The sequence below is a fragment of the Caloenas nicobarica genome, chromosome 20 (genome assembly GCF_036013445.1).
Source record: "Caloenas nicobarica isolate bCalNic1 chromosome 20, bCalNic1.hap1, whole genome shotgun sequence".
In the NCBI taxonomy this organism is placed as follows: Eukaryota; Metazoa; Chordata; class Aves; order Columbiformes; family Columbidae; genus Caloenas; species Caloenas nicobarica.
This window is the reverse complement of record NC_088264.1, coordinates 6,923,028-6,941,874: the sequence shown is the minus strand read 5'-3', so window position 1 is coordinate 6,941,874 and position 18,847 is coordinate 6,923,028. Positions and strand designations below refer to the sequence as shown.

The following is an 18,847-nucleotide window of genomic DNA, read 5'->3' as shown; positions in this document are numbered from 1 at the left end:
ACAAACACTTCACCCAAAACCTGAGTACATTTTTTGTCACTGCTGTTTAAAAAACATACTTCTTAGTCTCAAGAAATCTAGATAATTATTCCACTTCCACAGGCAAGAAAAAGCATAGTAAGAGGAAGAACAGATTGCCTGGAGTTATACAGAATGTGTGGCAACAGGGGAAGAAAATAAAAAAAACCACAACACAACACCCCCCCCCCCCAATAAATAAATAAAAACAACAACAAAACCCACATCAACACACCAACCAAGACCTTCAAAGGTATTTCAAGCCATTACTTTCCCAAAGCTTACTCAGCAGCACCATTTAAAAGTGTCAACCAACTCCTACAAAAAGTATTTAATCTTACTTAGAATGTTGAAGAAATAGATTTGAACATATAAATTAAGGCATACCAACTCAAAGAAAGAAAAACCCACCAGCTCGCTAGTCCTCTTTTAAGAAATCATGGTAACACATGACAAATCAGTACAGGTTAGCATGTTTACCGGCAAAACTTGTAGTGAGAGGATTAAGAGTTGAAACTGAACTCATGTACCTTATGCAGAATTCAGTTATATTGCTCCAAGACTACTGAAAAGTCATGCAGCCTTAAAATTCTTGTCCCATGCTGTGTGCCAACACTTACATCCTAAAGACACACAGGGAAACATCCTTCAAAGAGCACAACTACAGGAATACGTAACACATTTCTCCTCCTGAAAAGGAATCACGAGTAAAGAAAGTGAGACACCAGCACTCTTCTTCACTCATTGGAAACTGATGAAATATCACAATGGTTCAGCATTTAAAACAAACGCTGTCTGGTGAGAACGGATGAGCTTCCTGTATCCTTCACAGCAGCAGTCAAATACTGACAGAACCAGCACGTCTGCTGTCTGATTTGGACATCTGACTCTCACAAAATCAACTGCCTTCACATCCAACTTCTCACCCAGGAAAAGAGTAGGTGGAATTCCTCCCATGTGCATCCTCTGAGTGGCTAAGTTAATTTATCACAGCTGTCTTGCCTGCCTTGTAAAACCTGGAGTTCCCCATCAGCGCCCGCCAGCCCCCTGCCCACACCTGTGCCTTCTAAAAAACTCACTGAATTGCATCTTCCCAGATGAGACTATTTTTTCCAAAACCAATCTTTCCTCAGAGCTCCTTCGGAGACTAGTAACAATGAAGGCACAGGAGTCTTGTTTCCCTTGACACCAGCCATTCCCAATGCTGTGGAATTGCCCAAGGCCACATTTTGACAACTTCTTTGCTACCAGGTATTTCTCACATTATCAAACTCAGAGGAAAACAGTCACAACTACTAAAGACTGACTTGACAGCTGTCATATTTAATTAAAACCTTTGTCTTTGCCTCCAAGATTTCAGCAGAGTGCAGTATTTGCATGGATGTGGAAGTGCAAATGGCATAAATCGATTTAGGAATTATACTGTTCCCACCAAATAATGTTAGTGATTAAAGAAGGTCAACAGGTCACTACAAAATAGCTTTGTACTAATTACACAGAATTTTTTTTTTTAAAAGATGAAGTAAACAAAGTTATTAAAAAAACCAACCCTCCTCATCTCATGAGATGAATTTGTATTTAATTGTTTCATGTTACCCCTTGCATATTCAGATTTTTAAAGCGCATAAAGAGACCAGCTCTTTAGTCCGATGTGTCAGATCTTCCAGATGTTGGAGAGCCCCTGATAACTTCTCACAACCTGATGCACACTTCCACAACATGGCCAACCCTAATAACAAGTGGTCACAGTTTCCTTACTTGGGTATGTACAAATGCCTTAGCTACCAGTCTTTATCCCTTAGTGCAATGACTTAAAGTTAAATGAAGCTTTAATCTCTTCTGTCAATCAAATTCACATTCCAAAAGATACTCAGCCACTTTCAAAATGTTGCTAAAATATCATGCAGTCATTTCTGCATGCCTATATGTTACAGTATATAGGAAAGTGACCCCTTCCTCCCAAGTAATGCTATAAGATTAAGAATAGTTACTTTTAAAAGAGTCAAGAAAGATCCTAGGATTAGAGACCAGTTAAGCTTGCCACAGCAGCAAGAACCTGATACAGTCCTCCGATTACTTTCTATAACATTTTGGATAATTATGGACTTGACCTAAAATCAGTCCAGCATCTGCTTCCTGTAAAAGAACACTGTGCTTCTTTAAGGAGTTTTCTTAATTTTCTCTTTTTAAAATTAGTTCAGAAAGATCAAGGTGGCTTAAACAATAAAGTTATTCGAAATTTTACCACCAAAAACAGCAACAACAGAACAAAGTTTAAAGAACGTAACAAAATCATTAAAGCCTGCATTTTCAAAGGCCTTGGCATCTAATCCCAAACAAGAAATACACAGCATTTCCCAAAGGGATGCCTTGACATCCAGGAAACACTAAATTAGGCTGAAGCCTAGTTCTTCAGAATTTGTAAAGTTTTTGTTGTGTTATTTAAGTTGTAATAAAGAATTACTTTTCAGCAGAGAAGGTACCTATACAAAAACCTAGAGGTCTACCTAAAGCTACTATGCCAATGCTAATACTATACTACTAATAATAATATACAATAATATTATGCCACTTACCACTAAAGCTAATACTATGTGAACATATTAATGGGGAAAAAAAAACAGAAAGAGAAGCCCTTTCATTGCCCCCTTAACCATGAGACAATGATGTTTTTACAAAATAGGGCAACACAGACCAGCCAGGATAAGTTTAGGATGGATGTCTAGGAATAAGTATTTAACCACTCGAGGTTAGAGTGTAAGAGTTTACTTACTAATTCATATGTTCCCGCAGTTTAGTCATTTTGTTAGGAACGCCAGCACAGAGCTCAATTCTTTCTTTCTTCTGCTCTCATGGTGCTGGGAAAATTAGATGAAGCTTCTCCATAGCTAGGTTTTATTCATGCATTTCTGCATGCTCTGTCAGAGATCTAAAGCCAGATATGTAGAAATGGCAAGTGTTCATATCTCCAACTAAAATTAATTTGATCTTTTATTATATATATAAAGCACTATAAAGCTTATCGCACACCTGAACATCTTGAAGTTTCTAAGCTGAGCATACAGAAGTACTTTTTTTTCATTTCTCTTAACTATTTTGCATGGAAGTGAATGTTAAACCAGTGATTTTGTTGCTTACATTGGTTTAGAAGCAACAATAAATGATTGAAAACCATAGTTGCTTTTACATATACTAGAGAACTAAGCTACAAAACAGCAGGTTTAGTGCCCCTTAGAAAAGTATAACGTGGTGAATTCTGACGAAAGGTCTCAATACGTCACATAGCTCAGTGGTATACACATCCTGTATTTTTATTTTGGACCAGACAAATACACTGAAGCCTTGTTCTCCCCCAGCCTACCTTCTGCTCTATTTAGTGCAGTGAGCCCAACCAAAAAAGACAAGTCACAAAAACAAGCTGTGTGGAATCAAATCTGAGTGCACTGGAGCAAGAGTTAAAGGTGGAAGTACAGCAATTTTGGTGTGTTAACTAATACAGCTGTGAAGCTCGTCAAGAAAGGAATAAATCAAAGCTAATTTCTAAAACACTTGTTTGTAATAATGTTTCTTCACTGCCTCAAGTTTGATCTTGGATTAAATTTACTATGTGTTCTAGGATTTAGATTTTACTGTTTTCCCAGACAGGACAGTGAAATTAGTTGGTCCTGAGCATACAGTTTTGAAGCAGCAGGTCTTTGTCCCAGACGGCTTAGTTGCACCTTTCTTCACACTGCTTCAGTTTTCCTGGAATCTTTTTTTCCTCCTGCTGAAGTACATCAGCACTTTTCCAGGCATTGAACCAAAAAGAGAAAGATGTTACCTGTTTTGGCAGTGATGAGTTGCAGGACCAATGGCCGTCTTGTTACAATTCCTGAACCTCGTGGAAGAAAATCCCTAGAAACATTAAGAAAACAGTTATGACCCAGAAAGCACTGTCCAGTTACATAAGATAGTGAACTAATTTTGAACCTCCTCCATACCTTCGGCTGCAATGAAAATGGAATGTTAGTGGGGCCAGATTTACATCGAACACTACTATAAAGTAGGGTTGTTAATTTTGGTTCAAATCAGCAGCAGGTCATTAGACAAATTATGTATTAAAACAAAATTACTGTTTCAGGGAATTACCAATTCTCTTTCTTCATGACCATCACATATAACACCGCAAAATTCACCTTGCATAGTACGAGTACCTGAAGCCATGCCTGCATTTATCAGGGTCTCTAAAACAAATGTGTCCTCACCCTATACTTGATTTGAAGAGGATATGGACGTATGAATACACACATTCTCGCATTACCATAGCAAAACTCTGGCCAAACCAAATTACCAGCACTCTGCACCTACTCTTTCCCATGCTTAAATTTTGTCAGTTCAAATCCCCAAATAACTTTTCCAGCAACACATCTGCTCAGAAGTTTTTGAGTGAAAACCGAACGTTAGAAGTACTCTGGGACAGCAAGAGGGAGTGTCCTTGGACCAGAAAGCAAGCAAGGAAGCAAAGACAGCAACTCTCTCATATCATTATGCATCCCCATGATCCTTTCCATGCCTCCAAAGACAGGGAGACTCCCCATGCCACTGAAACCCAATAAATAACTTTGAAACAATTGTCAGTGCAAAAACAATGTCCAGAAACTCAAAGCAAAATAAGGACTTTTTTTCCAGGGTCTTCCCCAGTTTCTATACTTATTTAACTTTCCGAACCTTGAGATGAGGTTCAGTGAGGGGCTCTGAAGAGTACTGCCTTCAAATAAGCATCTTCAGATAACCGTGTTGTCACATGTGCTACTGCCAGTATAAAGAGTGAGACAGGAATGAACTGTGTGTTTGGGAGGGGTGGGGAGAAGGACAAAGGAGTCAAAGGAAAAAAGCTAGAGCCCTGCCAGCCCTTTAGACAGGACTGCTTAGAGGGGTCTGCTCAAGCCACCTGAAAAACCGCGTGTTACCTATGGTCATTGCGTAGCTTCATACTGACCTTGTGCTACTTAATGGATGCCTGATTTTAGCAGTTCCTTTAAGGTAGCACACAAACCTACAAGTTTTAAACGAAGCCTAGAGGGCTACATCTATGAAAAATAAAACACACAAATAATTCAAACTTCAGGATATTATTTGTGCAAATCAGAGCACATTAGGTCTGGGGAGTCCCTGGTCAAGACAGGCTCAGGAATGCAACGACAGCGAACCTCTTTCCACAAGCGCCAACAAGAAAACAAAGATGTGGCACCCTGCAGAAGAGAAATATGACAACTCTACCTGTGATACAAGCTCTGAAGACTTCCTTCCCACCCTAACATCTAGACATAAAAAAATAAAAATTATTATAAAGCTCTGAGGAAAAAGACTGGCTGCCAGCTGTGCCCCACACCGCTTTAGAACTCCCCAGCATTTTGAATGAAACAATGTTAATTTCTAGATAAAAGTCTCACTTTCTCAGTACCTGTTTGTGTGCTTACAATGTGATTACTCTTCAAACTAACGCTAAAGCGCACCAAAAAAGGAGAGGCTGTTCAAACACAAACTAGCTCATTAACTTCTATATTCAAACACAGATCTGCAGGCAAAAGTGCAATCAATTAGGAATTCAAGTAATCTCTAAAACAAAGATAATGCAAAAACATCACACATACTGATTTATATCTGCCCCCATGCTTTGTAACAGTTGAGACAGCAGTAGGATACAAGGACTAGCTTAGAAAGATGCTAAAGGCCTTCAAAAGGTCTGATACAATTTCAATACTTAGCAATGCAGAGAAACCTGTGCCTCAGTGAAGTGCCATCTACTGATATTTTTCTCATAGGCAGGAGGAGAAAATTTTCATAGAAACATTCATTTTTCTGTATGCACTGAAATGACAATAGCCCAGATTGTAGAAAGCGCCTGTTGAGACGACAGTCTCCTACTTTGAGTTTCAAGCATTTCAGATCTTATTTAAAATAAATAGATGGATAAAAAACCCAAATTTTCCATCCAGAAGCTAAAAGGAATTGCCATTCAGGACAAACTGGTCACACAAAATAAGCTAAGGTCCTCCACAGCACAACATGAGGCAGTAAATTACTTCTTCAGGGAGTCAAAGGCTGAAAAGACTTATTGATTTTTTGCTTCAGACAAAGCACATTCAGAGATAATGAACACTGCATTAATGCAGCTCCTAGTTACACAACACTGACCTTCCCTCAACAGCAAAATCAGAAATAAATGCATGACAACAATTTTCCTTCAGAACGTTCTCTTAACAAGTCCAAACCAGATGGCATTCGATAACCCTCTCTAACAAATAGAACTATTGTCAAAAAGCCCATCGTCTGTTCAAGCAAGCCTCAGCAGAGAGAGATTCCTGCTTGGTGAGAGGGCAAGCTGTGCTGATCACATAACCAGCTAAATAGTTTGCAGCAGAAGAACATAAGGCTTCTGCTTTAGATGTACAGTTTGAAGGGGAAAAACTGGCAAAGAATGAGGATAAAAAGGGGTTCATGGGGAGAGTTCAGAAAGAAACTTCCCTCCCCAATAACTTCTGAATGTATATTTTACCTCTGTGAAAGAAACATTGATCTTTATTAATAAATATGCCCTCACAGGGAATATTTTTTTAAAACTTTCAAAAATTCAGCTTAAGCCACAACGCAATGGCATCAGCAGACTTTCTCTGTGCAGCCCAAATTGGGTATTACAAATAAATACCTAATCTGTACTTCTAGAAAAAGACGGTTCTTTAAACACACACAGAAGCATAAATCAAGTCTGAGACATAACTTGCACTTTTTTAGGAAAAGCACCACAGCACCACATTACATTTCTATCAGCAAGGGAATCAGATTAAATACTGTACGACTGCTTCTGCAGAAATGCCTACTTTGACAACAAGACAGGATGCAGGTCTTCTCCCCCTGTCCTTGATATGGAAAGCTTTCTACACAGGGTTTGTTAGCAGCGACAAAAATAAATAATAATAATTAAAAGACAGCTTCAGCAGCAAGAAATAGAATAGGACTGAACACATCCAAGTTACAAAGGTTCCTTCTGGCCAAAAGGATGACGCCCCTCAGTGTCCCGGTGGCACACTTAACATTCTTTGAAGGACAGGTTTGAGACAGCTGCTCTTCCAAACCCTTCGGTCAGTGTGTACAGGTACGTTTAGTGAGAGCTGGGAGAAAAATCACGTCAGAGTTGCAACAGCTACAAATAAATCCATCTCGAAAAAAAGACCTGCCCGAGAACATTTGCACAAAGGCAGGGACAAGGGGCAGAAAAGGCTGTCTTCTGTGGTGGTGTAGTGAGCCTGTGTGCACAGCTGCAAGACCACTTAACAACAACAAGGTGCAGGAAACAAGAATGAAACACACTGTGCAACAATAAAGCTGGGAATGAAAGATATACTCCTTTAAAAGACATGCATCCTACATTAAGAATCAAACTATTTTTACATCTTTATTCTCAGAACATTTTCAGCAAAAGGCACCCTGCTGACAACAGCTATACTGGCTCAGCAGCACTGCTGCTGTGACACGACAGCTTGGAGAACGGCAGCAAAGCCTGGCCAGTGTGGCCTGGACTGGATATATCAGATGCAAATAAGTTGCAAGCAGCCAGGTCTTCCAGAACATCAAGAACTCTTCAACCCTAGAATACCATTAAATATTTTCAAGAGCACATTTTTTTTCAGGGCCAAATAGTTTTTACCCTAACAATTATAAAATCACTCACATCTTACTGCACAACATAAGCTATGCTGTCTTTGCTCTCTAACACAGCTCACTTGCAGTGTCAGAGATCTGGACAAATAGATCTACTAAAACATTTGTTTCATGTGTAAAAGTCATAGATATGGGTTTAAATTTGACTTGCTAAAACCCAGATCTCAAAAAATGATGCCACAGGATAGCGAAAGAAGTTATCAATGGCCACACCATCACTTTAGCAGTTTCTAATAACAAGACAGGCATCTGATCTTTGCTACAGTAGACAATTTTACTGTGAGAAAAAAACCAAAAAAGCTCATGTCTCTATATGTTGTCTTTCCTTTATCATAGCACCCTCTCTGACTGACACTCAGAAAGCAAATAAGCTGAAAAAGGAATTAGATAATTCATTAATGGGAAGAGTCTCGTGGAAGAAATGGGAACACTGAGAAATGTTCTGCGCTTTGATCAGTTACATGGTTGGTATTATACAGGATAATTGGTGATTAATTTACAATATAATTAATTCATATTAAACATAGGGGAAATCCGGGGAATTCAGGAAATCAAATAATGGAGGAAAATGTCAATGATTACACAGTAGCTGCATTAAAGAGCTAGGAACAAGTAAAACTGTGATAGTGATGAATTGTCAAAAATAAAAATAAAAATCAGAAGTCCCTCCAAAGAAAAAGCTTCCACATTTTTCACAAACAGCAGAAACAAGACAAGCTCAGGACAGGAGCCATCATTCTCTTACAGAGGAGCACAAATGACCCATCTAAATCTATTTCATTTTGCCAAACCATATTGGCAACGTTACTTATAAAAGTTTTTCCACTAACCTTCCCTCATGCAGAAAGGCCATATTCCATGGGCCGCTCACATGAGCACCACTGCTGTGCTGGCGTTCCACACAGGCCTTTATTCTTTATTCCCAGGATTCGCCAAGGACGGCAACGCAGCTTCAATTGCAATAGGAAGCAATTATGCCAGAAGTCAACAGTTTTCCTGGGCTTTTTTCCAACAGCACGTTTATTGTTTATACGACCCCGGCCTGGCACACTGGGAGCACTGGGAGCGCTCCTGGTTTGCCCTGGCTGCGAACGGCCATCTCTTGCACAAAAGAACGCACTGTTTCACAGTGAACACCTACACGTGCCTACGCTGCCAAGCGTCTCCCTGGTGTGTGGCAAATGTACACTGTACGGAGTACAGACGTACTACAAAAGGCTTTCATTTTTCTTGCATTTAGCATATTTAGCCTCAAAGCACAATGCTAAAAAAAAAAAAAAATACACAAAAGCATGGCCTAGTGTAAGCCTACAAAGAGAGATATTAATAATTTCTAACTTCTTTCCTCGGGTTCACCTTTTAAAATCCATAAACCATTACCAGTTAATTTATAACTAAAGAACTCTTAATGCTAAAAATATACATCTTAACGCCTATTTTGGCAGATGTGATCATTCTGTCTCACCTGCTCTTGCTCCCATGCTCACCAACACCACAGAGGACCCAGCAGTAGATCCTTCGTGCGTTTTTGTTCATTACAAAGCAGTTATCCAAGCACCCAAGTGATAGGAAATGTACTTTGCATTTAAGCAGAGGCTTCCTTCAGAATTAAATTTGTAAAGTTGAGTGAAATACTTTCTCGGAGGAGGTTTGTCATCACTGAGGCCAGACATCACTGTATTTATTCTTCCTTAGAGCTTTGGAATCACAGCTCCTGTACCCTCCAAATGACGGTACAAAGGTAACCCCGGGACACATTTTCAAGAAGTCTCAAAAGCTTTAAGGCACCACCTCTGTGGTGCTTGGTTGTTCTCAAGCACATCCCTTTTTTTTTTTTTTATTCAGTAATACAGTAGCATACATCACTTTCTACATCATACTGCTATTTGGCTACATATGCTCTTCCTCACTAGCTCAGAGACCAATGCTTATTATCAGTCACCACTTGATCTCTCACCTCCTTTCATTAGTTACAGAAGAGTAAATTCTTTTTGTATTGGCACAATGTCCGTCAATCAAGCGAGTCCCCCACAGCTTTGTTCAATGGCTGCAAAATCTCCGTCTGACGAAACACAGCTTACATGAAGATGTAGAAAATAAACAATCCTCTTTATTGAAGATCAATGATACCTATCTAAATTAGGCCTAATAGACAAGCTAAATGCATTAAGAGGCTGTGGATTTTTAGTGATCTCAGATATATTAGCTCCTAAAGCTCAATACCCATCTTTGCAAGGTTTTTTATAAACCTCACAGCACAGATGCTGGCATCCTTATCATGACATTTTAGTGCTTGGACAAAGCTCTCTAATAAAGTTTAGTTTCAGTTTGCAGTAACCATTCTTTCAAGGTAAATCTTCCTTCAGCTAAGAGATTGCTTTAATTAACCTGCTGAATCAAGATGCAGTCCAACAGCCAGGAGTAGTAACTACACATATTGCAGCCCATGCAGTTTGGGCATGTCTTTGGAGATGAGAAACTGAGTATCCAAACATCCTGGGGCCGTTAACTATAATTTCATTTCAAGCAGGGTGGATAAACTTGGTGTCTTTGAGAAGCTGTTTTCTGACCTGGCAGTGTCCTTCATCACCATTGCTGAACCACTGGAACTGAACAGCCAAAGCAGGGACACCCCACTTACCCTATCCTTCACTTTCAGATAAGCACACAAGTTGAATCAATAATAATAATTTTAAAAAAAATAAAAACCAACCAAACAAACAAACAAAACCACAAAAAACAAAACTTGAAATTCTTCACAGCACAACAACATAGCAGCCTAAAATGTCTGTTTGGGTCTTCCCCACTCCTTTATGTAGTTATGACCAACTATACATAAATCCAGAGGGAAGAGTAGAAAAAAATCCACCCAAACAGACCTTTACCATTGGAACATGGTGAGCACTGACTCTAAAGGTGAGACCTCAGGTATTTTTGAAAAGCCCTTGAAGAACTTCAAATATGATGGCAAGGTATTTCATTCACACTAGCTGGTCACCTCCAGAACAACTAAGTTCCATGTCAATGCTTAGGCACCACTGAGGTGAGAAAGCAAAGCTTGAGATTTGCTCTTCATGCAGAAGACTGGAGACAGAGCAGGCTTAGAAATCACTGTCGTTATACTTCTCTCGTATCTGGAAGATGTTTTCTTTAAGTAGCAGCAGCAGCGTTTCTGCTCAACAAGAAGCCAGAAATTACTACACGTCTCCCATTAAAGTAAACATTACAGGGCTATTAGAAAATCAGTGCCAAAGTCACACTAGTCCCAGTGGTGAAGTCTTCCATCAAACGTGACTGGAGTCAACAGGTTCTCCAAAGTAGCGGATATTTGAACAGAAGTCTAAGGCGGCCCATTATTAGTACCCCAAATCTAATGTCATATTCTGACAGCAGCGAGAGTACCTCACATTGCATTTTTGCACAGAAAAAGGCACGCCTGTTCACTGAGGCAAGGAAAGAAAATGCACTTCCTAATATTAAATATATATGTATCTTTTACATGATAGGAAGTTTTAAAGTCTCAATAACGTTTATAGGACTGAAAACTTGCCATACACAGCTATGAGAACTTACCAAGCAAAACCACCAAAGTGGTAAGATGAACAGTGTCTGTTTGCAGTGATTACGCTCGGGCTGTAGGCTTGCTGTATAAACAGATCGGGAGGCTGCCAATGTGCAGTCTCGTCAGCAAGCCACTGCATGCACCATGCATCTGTCCTCCCTGGCAGCCATCCAGAACTCTGCTGCATCATCCTAATTCCATTTGTGAAAATGCCCTTTTTCCTTTCTCCTTTAAGATTTTACAAAAGCTTCTGCTATTTCCTGCTTGACAGTGCCCTCCATCAATCCCAACTGGGGGGCTGGAGGGGAAGAAACCACAAAACCAACGATTCTCAGAATGTGTACGTCAAAAAGAATAAAGCAGACTTTGCAGGCCAACTGTATCCTCCTTAATCAGATACGTTTGCTCTTAGGAAAGGACTAATTTGCATAGAACATTGGTGCATAAAAGCCCATCCATTCTCAAGATGAACAGAAATGCAGCAAGATTTTTGTATCTCAATAGAAAAAATGAACAACAAAAATCCTTTACTCACTTTAAATTGCTGTTAGTGCTCTAAGTAGAAGTTTGGGTGGCTTTTTGTGGTTGTGGTTTTTTTTTTTTTTTAATCACAGCTGCCAAATACTATTAACATGTTTCTTTAGAAAATATCTGAGTAAAAAGTTTTCCTCTATAACACAATCAGATACAAACATAAAGAAATTCCAATTACAAGGATCAGAAAGAAAATAACATGTCCCCAGCACAGCAGGCATATAAACTACATGAAGCTAACTACTATATAATTACTTGCATTTTGCAAATAATTCCCCTCTGGATACTCCATCATGACAAGACTTTAAATGTTGCAAATTTCAGTGGTGCCATCAAAAACCTGGACAAAATAAGCTCTAACCCTTCCTCCCAAATCACACTGTCCTGAATGCAGATACATCACCACAGACTTTTTAAACTGTGGTATAGCATACAATCAGCTATGCCACATCCTAGTCACGTCCAAAAAACTTTGCCTCTTCAGAAGCATTGTAAAAACACATTTTCTCTTTTGTGGTGGACAAGTTGTCAAACTGTACAACTACCTTTCTTGGTACAATACAAGTCATTTCAGATTATGTTGCTGAGCTGGAATACAACTGCATTCAATTCTTCTACTCCCTCCAGAATGTATAGACAATGGGAACTGCAGTATAAAGACAGCCTGAATTTATAGACGGAAAGATAACTACAGAAGGAAGAAGGAAAGGGGGATGTTTCCAAAAGACGTGATCCAAGTCTCTCAAACAATTTCTCTAGTCCTTTTTTACCTGCCCACTTACCCTTCTTTGGGCCGGTAATATGTGCAAATGAACATATGGTCCATGACGATGTAAAGTCTGTTTAGCTAAACATTGAAATTTAATATGTGGCATGATCTTCCATCTCTCCTCTCACCAGAAACAGAATTATTATCACGAGAAAATTTTATATGAAATGTCTGACCAAAATAGTGTTTTATGCTGCTGCTTCCCAGAACACTAACAAAGTCATAATGCCAGAGGTCTCAGCTCAGACTCCTAAGGCTTTCCACCCTATTTCTGTGATCTGACAGACACTGAGGATCTTCTGTCAACATTTGTTTAGCACCTGAACAAACTAACAGGTGAGCACGCAAGGGCACAACACTGCCTCTGATGGATTATGCTAAAATTTCTTCAGCAGCCTCCAGCTTGGCTGCTGAATAGATCTGGAACACAGCCCATTTCATCTGCTGTCGTGCAGCAGAGGCCAGAGATGCCTTACAGTGGTTCTCGCACTCGCCACGCAAAGCCCTGCCTATTCTCTGCAGGTGAATTACACACAGACCATTTTAGAACATACTCTACACTTATGGACTGCTGAATACACATGGACCTTTTTAGGCATCTGCACTATACGTAATAAACAAGTACAGAATGGTAAAGATTAATCTAACTTTGATTATGTCATCTATGAGGCTGGAAACCTGGCTGTATTACAGCAAACAGTACATCTCCTGCATATCTGAAGAATGAAATCTTGGTGATTTTGCACGGGAACTAGGATGCAGAAATACTATGCTTTTAATTCAATACCTAGCATAACTTCTACATACAAATTATAAAAGCTGACACTATCGCTTGACACTTCAGTTGAAAACCTCTCTTATCTACAGCTACAGTCTCCTTTGCATCCCAGAGGCTATCACAGACAACAGTACTTGGCAGTACATCAAAGCCCAGCATGCAGTTAAATGGGATTTTCCTCCTCTCTAGTTCAATAATGCTGCCTTGTTCATCTCAGTGCAACTTGCTGAAGAAAAAGATGCAAGGTCACAGTTAAATAATGCTCGCTTCCTGTTCTCAGCATATTCGCGCTACAGGCTCTACGCTGCGGACACACAGCATTAAAAGGAATCCCAGTAACCCGTTACACATGAGGACAGCAAACAAGAGGAGTTCACAGGCTTCTATTTACTAGAAGTCCTTATTTTGAAATGCACTGTTTAAAAAAAAAAGGCAGAAATGGCTTCTGGCCCTTTTTGCTTGCAATCTAGGCAGACATTGTTTAAGAACCTCCTTAATACTGCAAATAATATCATTAACTGATGGATAGCAAACCACAATCTCTCAATGACTAAGCTGTTAGAGGCACAAACTAATCACCTGCAAGGGTCCCTTTTCAGGAAGAAGAAACACTGCTCTGCCTCAGCTGTTCAAAGCAGAATCCAATACTCAGTTTTGGTGCCATTTCAAAGATACAGTGATTTCAAATTGTGTCCATCTTTTTGAAACATCCAGTGGATATCTAAAGCAGATGTCACACAAAGCAGAGAAATGCCTAACAGCAAGTTTTAGACTACAATCACAGTTCTCCCACACTGATGTTAAGATTATATGCTAACCTCTTCCTTTAGAAATAGAAGCAACTTAAAAATAAAGGAATAAAAATCTAAATCCTTCATACAGTTAAGACAGTAAAGACTTAAGGCATATACATGTGGTACAGATGCAGGTAACGTTTAAAAAACAGTTTGATGTCATACAGTAAATCAGTGGCAGAGAACAGTGTCCTTACTTCTCCATAGCAGCATCACTCCCTATGACTACAGATGAATGTCCAGACAATCATATTCTTAATATCTCTTTATCTAAACTGGAAAGCTTTGTTTCCTATTTAATCTACAAAGGCAATTAACATAAGCTTGAAGCCTTAGCAGAAGCAATGCCTGTCAAGAAACCGCAAGACAAAGGTGTTTGTTATTAGTTGATCTCAACACTAACAAATCCCAAGTGTGGGCTCCTTCCTGAAGCCTACATCTCAGACTTCAAATACCAAGCTTGTATTCACTAAACCCCTACAAGGCCCTAATTGTACATACTATGCCTAATGCTGAAGACCATATATATATACATATATGTATTCTCAGAGGCACTCTTTACAAAAGTGTTATGTATTTCTTATTGATCTAGCATCTCTGTAAACTGCTTGATATACTGAACTTAAATACCATAATATAGGTCAGGGCTCCCTATACTATGTCTCATTATGGAGTACAGCTTTTCTTAAAATAGAAGAAATCCTTTAATTGGTAAAATTTAAATGCCAGAAGAGACATGGATCCTCAAAACAGTTTTAGAGGGAAACTTTTACTTGACATCCAGGGGAAGAAAAAAAAAAGAAAAAAAAAATCGCCATATTTGTTTGCATGTCTGTTTTAAACTACACATTTGCTTTACTTTATATATATCAATTCTCAACACGATGTAAAAATGAACTTAGAATCCACATTGGAGTTACATTTAAGGACAAAACTATGCCATCTACATCCCACATAAATGGCCAAGTTTGTTCTTCAGCATCTATATGTAAAAACATATTTAGAGAAGAAACGTAAATGAGACACTGTCTCATTTGTTGCTGTTTCTATTTAATGGAATAGTCAGAAATAGCTGAAAACAGGAGTTGTTCTTGCTTTCAGCGTACCGAATTATTTTGAGAACTAGACTAATACACTCAATACAGCTGTACAATGGCTTAATTAGTCAGGAAAAGGAGTGGCTGATTCTGATTTCCAGAAGATCCTCAAGATTAAAAAAAAAATACACAGCCCCACATTTCAGTTTCTATCTGTAACTGCTTAGCTTTTTCATGCCTGTTTCACGAAAGAGGAGAATTTTCTGTAAATGACTAGTAACTAAAATAATAAAATATCTGCACCAATTTTAACTGTATCTCCCCCAGGAAGCACACAATCTAAGTATGTGTCTTGCTCCTATGGAGAAATTCTGTGCTTCAACAGCCAGATTTAAAGTCCTTTCTCTTCCCCTAATGACTCAACGAAGTCTTTTCATCACCAGCATCTCAAGCAAAAAGAATGAACTGAGTGCACAAGGAATCATAATTTGAAAAAAAAAAAAAAAAAAAAAGTACCTACGTCATAATAAATAGCTATACAACACACAGTGGCCATGAGATTATCAAAAGCGTCTCAGATCAAAAAGCTGTAAAGCTGTATTACAAAACCAGACCTCAGGCTCTTAAAATGAAAGTGCTTGTTTGATTGTGACTGACAGGCTTACAATCTAGACTTCACATCTCTTATAAAACAATTATTTGGCCACATGCAGTTTATATTATATTAAGCAGGGAAGGAAGTAAAGAGCTTTCAGCTTTGAAATCTGATTATTAATTTCTCGCTATTTGTAAGAATAAAATAAGGTTTTGATTCAAATCTGGAGAAAGAGGCCCTGACAAGGTAGCTTGCCATCTGTGCCTTTCGTTATGGTAAAAACCCATTTGGATATATGAAATAATAGAAAATGTTTTCTCTCCAAATACAGGTTCCAGAGATGGCTTCCTGCCATTAGTCTTCTTTTAAGTAACCCTATTATTATCAACAGCAAGACATTTAAAAAGCACAAACAACATACAAGGTCGTTGTCCTGTACTCATCTGTAGGAAAGGAGTGGGAGCAGGCAAAGCGCCTATCTCCCACTGGCATCCTCTTGGGATCAGATGTTTGACTCCCCTTTATGCTTTTGAATCTCTCTCCCACCAACTTCTACCAGAAGATTGCACTAGATGCCTTGCTTCAAACACTGGCTCAGTATTTTAAGGGCACATTTACTTCTGTTACAAAGAGAAGCAGGTAAGAAGAAAGTTTGCTCTTCAGACAATGCCATTTCCTCAAACACGTGCCACGAGCTCCAGTTAGGAACACATGAAGGTCTAACCCATAAATGGAAACGACTGTTGTCCTCAGGTGCTCTCTGAAATCTTTGTTTCCATCTAAATTTAACCAGAATCCTGAGAGGAAATCTTTCAAACACAGTCCTTGACTACCAAAAGAAGGAGTCTCCTTATACACAGAGGAGTGATAAGTGAAGAGCGTACTCTCCAAGTACCTCAGCGGATGCCAATAGAAATAGTAACAATAATGGCTGCACTGGGAGATTTGACCCTGCCCCACTGCAGCCTTGCTCCAAGCCAACCTACCATGACGCAATAAGTAGTTCTGGGTGTCACACAATTCCCAGAGCAGGCAGACATGCAGAATTCACCCTCATGCAACACCGGCACCAACGCAGATCAAACATGCAATCTAATCCAAACACATTCACTGACTGTTTTTAGTAATTACGGATGCTGTGTGCACCTAAAGCAGGCTTGGTGCTACCTTGGGGACAGAGATGGATGGGTGTCACTCAGCAACTTCAGAAATAACAGCACGTGGATCCCACTTCCAGAACCATCTGCCAGCCCACAGAACTATACCAGAGCCAGATCCCTCACACCACTTCTGAAAAATCGTGGCAATACTTAAACTAGATGCTGGGTAAAGCGGTATAGCCCAACATGCTCCCTGGGTGGTTCGGCTCCATAAACAAGCTCCAACTCTGATACCACCTGCAAGCTAGAAAATAAGTGTTCTCTGTCCTTGTGCAACCAAAGCCTCCAGGAAGGACTGAAGCAGGCACACCAGTCTAGTGGCTACAGGCAGCAGAGAATAACAATCTGACCCTAGAATTAAGAACAACCTTACTAACCTCAGTAGAGCTCCACTAACAAATACGGAGGTTATCAACCAACAGCATGCTTGTAGCAAGACCTTGTGCTCCCCATGGAGGATAGCATGCTTTCCTCTTCCCAATTACAGCTATTCCTGAAGAGAGGAGATCTTGAATGTCTCTCTGAAGGCTAAGAGTTCACAATCTACTAGCAATTCATATGGTAACAAAAAAAAAAACACCCCTAAGACGACAACGACAAAAAAATCCAAACAAAAAACCATGAGAATTAATGCTTAAGCTTCAGAGCAATGCTGGGAGTGTTTTACTTTGATGTGAATTTCAAAGCCATGTTACTGTTAGTGTTCGCCCAGTGGTTAATCACACATCATGCAATGTACTAGTAACAACAAGAAATGAGTATGGCATGTCTCTACAACAAGACTTGCTACCTCTATAAACCATATGAAGACAGATGCAGATGTAACAAACTTCTAGTTTGCAAAGAGGAGCTTCGTTATCCTGTAAAAAATAGAATGTCCTATAGCTTACTAAAAAGAGCCATAGACCATTTTGTGTGCTGATCTGATAAGCAAAACACGCTCTGATCTCCTGGATATTTATTAATCTGGTTCCGATGGCTCAAAATCAAGTTCTCACAGCTTAGCAAGTGTACATCTGCTGACCACACATACTCGCTCAGCCTGGAGGAAAGGCACAAATAAACCACAGTTGCTTAAGTCTTGTGGAATAGGTTTGAAGTAATGCATTTTAACATCACATTTGCAATAGGCTCCAAGCTTGCAAGTAGGGAGGCACTACAGATCAGCTGACAATTTATCTCAAGAACTTACTGCACAAAACAACTATGTGGAACTCTGAGATGGGGTTGAAAGAATTCAAACTCCCGATCCCGTGTGACAGAGACACCCTGCTGCTTCACAGTAGTCTGTAACCTCTTCTCTGAAGACTCTCTTGTAGTGTCTGCAGGCTGCATGGTGCATAATTATGTGGGTGAAAAAAGTCATTGGCCTTAGCTTTTGTGCAAAATTCTTCCTAGAGATGTCCACATCTCACTTGTGCCAGTTCCAGCCCCTTGTCAAAATGGATCAGATTAGCACAAACTGCTAATTTTCACCTTTTGCTCTAGCCAGGTGCATCCAGGCAGCAGGCACAGGAGTGCACTGCATTTAGAGGAACCACCTCACCTGCAGATCAGATGGAGCAGATCCCTCTAGCAGGGGAGCAATAACAAGCATGTGGGAGCAGTAACCTCTACCAAAGACATCAGCCCACCGCACTCAGTGCCAATCCCAGGTGGGTGCCACCCCCGACAAGGCTTTGACACAGGGACCAAAATATCCTTATTGACAAGAAAAATGAAGATGCCTTTCCTCCTCTACACGTGTGCTTCGCATAGCTTCGTGAACACACAGATCAAAAAGTCAAAAGGTTACAAGAATACTTTTAACAGAATGGTTTAAAAAAATTCCAATAATTTGATGGCCAATACTGATTTTTGAGGACCTCGGTTGTGCTTTCTAAACTTGGGAGACTGGCA

General features: G+C 39.6%; 1 protein-coding gene across 1 annotated transcript in view; it reads right to left on the bottom strand.

Annotated features, from left to right (window-relative positions):
* DNM3 (dynamin 3) overlaps positions 1-18,847 on the bottom strand; it is a 146,747-nt gene that overhangs the window by 126,468 nt on the left and 1,432 nt on the right. Inside the window, 1 exon segment of the mRNA XM_065648911.1 lies at positions 3,839-3,912. Coding sequence (XP_065504983.1) covers positions 3,839-3,912 — 74 coding nt within the window.